The 6,000-nt window shown below is 47.0% G+C and overlaps 1 protein-coding gene across 1 annotated transcript in view; it reads right to left on the reverse strand.

Annotated features, from left to right (window-relative positions):
- ABTB1 (ankyrin repeat and BTB domain containing 1) overlaps positions 1 to 3,535 on the reverse strand; it is a 43,142-nt gene extending 39,607 nt beyond the window's left edge. Inside the window, exon 1 of the mRNA XM_066616828.1 lies at positions 3,342 to 3,535. Coding sequence (XP_066472925.1) covers positions 3,342 to 3,397 — 56 coding nt within the window. The 5' untranslated portion in view covers positions 3,398 to 3,535. The remainder of the gene's footprint in view (positions 1 to 3,341) is intronic.
- Positions 3,536 to 6,000: the final 2,465 nt, after the last annotated feature.

The raw sequence follows: 6,000 nt of genomic DNA on the forward strand, positions 1-6,000 counted from the left end.
TGAGAAAAGATGTATGTGCCTCGGCCCAGGGCAAGCCAAGGGGAACACAACATCACCAGAGCGGTCCTGATCCAAAAAATGCAGGCCCCAACAAACCCCTGAAATGGAAGTTCTCCTCCTCCAAGCTGACAAGGGAAATGTATTGAGCCCTGTGGAAAGTGAAACTGAGCCACACGTTTACTCATGAGTAGGCAAATGTGTCTTGACTCTTTGAAGGCCAGGCATAGGGGTTCACAAGGCCAACAGTCCCGATCCAATGAACAAAGAACTCAACACACACTCCACAGGGCACCCATCAGCACCATAGTAAGAATAAAAACAGAGGCTTTAGTGGCTGGTGTGAAAAAAGTGAAACTGTTTTTTTTTAGTCTGACAAAGCTAGGTGGGTTCCAATAAGAGTGTTGTTTTAAGAAGTGGGTCCCAGTGCTAAACTTTAAACTATATCAAGGGACACTTCAATTAAATATTGGGAAGAACTTCCTGATGTTGTTTGGCAGTGGAACAGAGTAAAAGAATGTAGCATATGCCATCAATAGAAGTCTTTATGGATGGACAGGCATCTATCAGGGACATTGTAGTTATGGACTGGGGGGGGGGGTCTGGCCAGACAACAATTAAAAAAAGTGACCAACACCAATAACACTTTTCATAAAATATCTCTCCCTCCTTTTATTATACTACTTTATATAAATACTGTGCATTTTCCTCTCCCCATTACTGTAGCATGTATCATCCCCAATACATTAAAATATAATTATTAAATACATTTTACTATATTAATCATTGATAAACAAAATATATTTTTATTATGATTAGGCGAACAACTTCAATTTAAAAGGAATGTAGTCTTCTTCCAGGAGAGGGGGAAAATGTTTTTAAGAGACAATCTGTACATCTTATTTCTTTGTTTCTTCTTGTTTTGGTTCTCCGGGGATATCTAAGGTTGTTAGCTGTTTCAAGATAGGAAGCTAGGCTGATAGCCAGGAATAGGTCATACTGAATTTGGGTTGCTGCTTGCTTTTTTTTTTTTTTTTTTTTTAAACATTGCAAAAACATGGTACCTGCAATTATAGACAGGAAGCAACATGGCAACAGTCTCATTACCAAATGGCTTTAGGTAGGGAGATCAGTTAACACAGGCACACCAAAACAATGTGCCTATCTTTACAAATGAAAATATCACTGCCTTTTCTATCATCCAAGGCTTCTCTTTGAGATAATGCTTAACTGATACATTTGAGATTTCGTGCAGTGCTCTAACATAGCTTTTAAGTTTTATCTTAAAACCATGTAATTACTTTGAATAGCAGGGCCAGCCCATCCATGAGGCAAACTGAAGCAGTCAGTTCAGGCACCAGATCGTTGGGTGGTAGGATTAGCCTCCACTACTGCTGCTGCTGCTTTGCCTCCTCCCCCTTCCACTCTCTGCATTGAAAAGGAAATAGGGGAAGAGAAAGGAAGAGGAAACGTGGAGAGGAGGAAAGTGCTGACTGAGAATACTAGAGAGTGTGAGGAGCAGAGGCTGGTACATCATTGGGTAAAGGGGGCAGTATTTGGCATGCTGCATCAGGAAGCCTTGCACTGGCCCTGCTGCATATTATTGGTTATCAAGAAAGAATGTTCTTTGCGCTTAAAGTAAAAATTCCTAGGATGTGGCTTCTATTAGTATGAGAATTACAGAATATCCATCCTTATAAAATGTCTCTGAATGAAATTTTTCACATGACTCAGTTCATATTCCAATTATCTCAGGAGCTTCATTTTCTGTTCCCACAAACCTTTTCTCCACCCTACAGAAGAGCCACCAACAGGTCAGCCTGTGGCCTGTGTCCACCTTCTACTATTTGTGCCCCAATAAATTCCAGCACTTTGCACAGGCCTTCCACTCTTACTCCTTCTTAAGTTATATTAGTTTGAAAAAGTTTGCTCCTTCCATTTGCAGTACTTAATTATAGGTTCTGCTCTTACTTTCAAATTCTAGAACTTCATGTTTGATGTTTACTAGAATATTAATTTTTGCTTTACTATACAAAACAATAGCTTTAATAAAAATGTTTTTGGCAGGCTGTTCCACAAAGAAAGCAAGAAGCACAAACAAGATTCTATTTCATGGACACTGCTACATGCCATAGTCCAGTTCTATATATGGACGAAAATCCTACTGAGCTCAAACAACCTAAATAGGGTTTTATATCTTATTGTCTTTTGAAATAACTAAATTTTAAAAAGGAGCCTTCTCCATCAACTAGAATAGCCACATTTTGACATTTCAGCACCACAAAAACTCATATATTTTCCCCTATCAACTCCCTCAGCTCTAAAACTAGAGAAAGGGAGAAAAAAGTTGTCATCTTCCAGCAACAGCTACATTTTAGAGGACAAACTCCAATATTAGCAAGCACTCAGCTACGTGCCTACTAAACTGGAACCACTGTCTATGGGACATGACCAAAAACTCATACCCTCCCTTTAGAGCCCGATCCTATGCATGCCTACTCAGAAGTAAGTCCCATTACAGTAAATGGAGCTTTCTCCCACGTAAGTATGGCTAGGATGGCAGCCTTAATTTCTAAAAATAATGTGGGTCAGGGATCAAGCCCACATGGAAGCCTCCTGGTATTTGGGAACTTGAAAGCCACTCCCCCCTTAAGCCCCAATGTGCTTGGGAGGATTGATTTTGGCACTAGGAAAGGCACTCTGTATGTGCTCAGAGCACTCCTGCCCAGGTTATCACCTTCACATCTCTCTATCATAGGACATATCCAAAACCTCACACCAAAACCTCATACCGGTTCTAGAAAGGCACTCTGTACATGCTCAGAGCACTCCTAACTAGCTTATCACCTTTACATCTCCACATGTGGAGGTGGAGACGTGAAGGTGATAACCCGGGTGGGAGTGCTCTGAGCGCATACAGAGTGCCTTTCTAGAGCCGGTATGAGGTTACGGACACGTGCAGACCTCATACCTTCTCTCTTTAGAGCCCAATCCTATGCATGCCTACTCAGAAGTAGGTCCTATTATAGTAAATGGGGCTTTCTCCCAGGTAAGTATGACAGCCTTAATTTCTAAAATAGTGTGTTAGGGCTCAGGCCCACCTGGAAACCCCACATGGCATTTGGGAACTTGAAAGCACGGGAGGATTGACTGTGGCTCTAGACAGGCACTCTGTACATGCTCAGAGCACTCTCGCCCAGGCGATCACCTCCAGGTTCGGAACTTGGCGTACCTGAGCGCCCGCGTTCACACACACACACGCCCCCCGCTGCCCAACTTCAGCTCCTCCCTGGCTGCGCCCAGACCGTGCGCTCCCGGCCCGTCCGGCCCGGTGGGTGCCTCACCGCACTCGGCAGACGTCGCCCTTCTTGCAGCTGGTGAAGAGGTCGCTGGTGTCCATGGCCCAGCGGAGGGCGGGCGCCGCATTGGCCTGGGCGGTGGACGAGGCAGCGGGCGCCACAAGGCCAGGCAGGGCGCAGGGCCGGCTGCAGCGGATGTCAACACGGCGGCCACCCCGGCTGTGCCCGCCCCTCCTCGGGGAGCTGGCGGCTGCCGGGCCCGCCCCGCCCCGCCCACCAGCCCCGCCTCTCCACGGCCGGCCCAGGAGGACGCGTGCGGGTGACTGCGGCTGCCGGGGGCGGCCGCGCGTCCCGGCAGCGGTGTGCGCTCGGCGCTCTCCGAGTGGGCACCTCGGTGCGCGCCCGGGGACGCAGCAGGCGCGCTCGTTCAGCCGCCCCTGGGGAGGCCACACCACAGACTCTGGTGGGGTGTGTGTGTGTCACACTTACCCTCCCCCTTGCGTGTGTCTGTCCCACTCCCACTCCCGCCCAAACAGAGGCCGGCAGGCAGAGGGAGGAGAGGCGGGCTTCTTGTGGGTGCGCATTTACAGGGCAGGTGCTGGGACTCTTCCAAGCCCAAACCTGGAAGGGCCCGATCCTCTCCAACTTTCTAGAGCTAGTGCAGCCCTGAGGAAAGGGAACCAACATCCCCTTACCTGGAGGAGGCCTCTGTGGCTGCCCCCCCACAGCATGCAGCGCATGCCCCATTGGCACTGCTGCATTGGAGGGTCGGTCGGATCGGATCAGGCCCAAAGTCGTCCCTCTTACCAGGAAGCTCCAGAAGAGAAGAAAGTTGAGCTAGACAGACAGACAGACTCTTTTCTTCCTTTGCAGACTTTGGCCCAAATCCTAGCCCACTTTCCAGCACTGGCATAGCTGTGCCAGTGGGGCATGTGCTGCATCCTGCAGTTGGATCACACTCATGGAGGCCTCCTCAAAGTAAGGGGATGTTTATTCCCTGACCTCAGTGCTGGAAAGTGAGTTAGGATTGCACCCTTTCTGGTTTTCAGAGGCCATGTTTAGTGGCTTGTGATTGAGCTTGTCTGACAAGAGACAGCCGCTCTTGGAGAACTTCAGGATGTACTAACAGTAGATCCCAAACTTTTTAGCACCAGGACCCACTTTTTTGGGACACACACAGATTCACCAGACTTCTAAAAAAGGAGCTATAGAAAGAAATATTTATTTATTTATAAGTAATAATAACCAGAAAAAAGATCCTCAAACTTTATCTCTCTATATTTACGCATGCTTGCAAATTGCAGGAGCTCAGGGCCCAATCTGATCCAACTTTCCAGGACCAATGCAGTCATGCCAATGGGGTGTGCGCTGCATCCTGCAGTTGAGGCCCAGTCATGGAGGCCTCCTCAAGGTAAGGGAACATTGCAGCTGCATAGGTGCAGGAAAATTGGATAGGATTGGGTCCTCAGCTCCTTGCAGGGCAGTTAGTAGTTATCTTGCAAAGTGCAGGAATTGAGCCTCAGTATCTGATTTTTGAATAGCCTCAGGGCTTGAGGAAAATTATCTTCTCTTTCCATCACTCTTTGGGGATAGAAAAATCAAAATCAGGCTGCAACCAACCAAAAGTCAGGTTGCAACCCATTAGGGTGTCCTGACCCACAATTTGGGAACCACTCTTGGGAGCAACAGGACCAGATGAAATTTTTGCCCAGCCCACAGGTGTACATATTTGGTCCCTGCTGTGTATATGCAGCATTGGGCAGAAATGCCTTAAGCCAGTGTGGGGCCTGTAGCATATGTTATAAAGGGGCCCTACATTAAAAAAAATACACATAAATATTAAAACTTAATTTACTTGCATAGTAAACTAATTAAATTTTTACATTTGCTATACAACCAGATACTATGCCCTCCTCCTGAACATGAACTGCCACCTCAACCCTGTCAAAACTCTCTTCCCCCCTCCCCCCGTTCCACCCTCCCCCCCATCCTTCTGTTGGCCCATGTGGAGCTTACCTGCTCCAGTATGCACTGAGCTTCCATGAGTGCTAACAGGCTGGCACAGTCCTTCTCACTGGTGACTCACACTCTCCCATTGTCAAATGTGCTTTCTGGCATATTTGCAGCAGTGAGTTGTAGCATTTTGGTGCTACTTGGGAGCAGCTTAAGATGCTGCTTTGATGTTGCAGAGAAGCCATGGCAAGAATTAGACAACAGACACAGGTTTCAGAGAGGTTGAAAGTGGTGGGAGCAGGAATGAAATCAAGTGAAGTCTCCCAGCTCCTGACCCAGCTTTTTATTAAGTCTCAAAACACATGATATAAGGTTACGTGGTAGGGAAATTTCCACAAAGGATGCTAAGATTCATACTGGCTGCCTACTAGCTAGTTCTAGCTTAACCACAAACACATTCCTAGATAAGATTCTCCTTAACATTCTGCTGCTCACAGGCACAGAGTTCAATGACCCAACATACTTTCAAGGTTGGTTGAGCGTGCTCAACTGCGCAGGCGTGCCTGACCTTGATGCCAAATATGCTAAGATATCTTAAACTTTAGTGCCTGTGCATATAAATACTACATGAGTGCCATCAGAGCATACATCTATAATGATTATATGTGCAGCAGGCAGCTTCCCGACATGTAAACAACAGGGTTGCCAGAGCATGCGATGCCAATTTCACCAGAGACAGCTTGCAAGCATT

This window comes from Tiliqua scincoides, chromosome 2 (genome assembly GCF_035046505.1).
Source record: "Tiliqua scincoides isolate rTilSci1 chromosome 2, rTilSci1.hap2, whole genome shotgun sequence".
Classification (NCBI taxonomy): Eukaryota; Metazoa; Chordata; class Lepidosauria; order Squamata; family Scincidae; genus Tiliqua; species Tiliqua scincoides.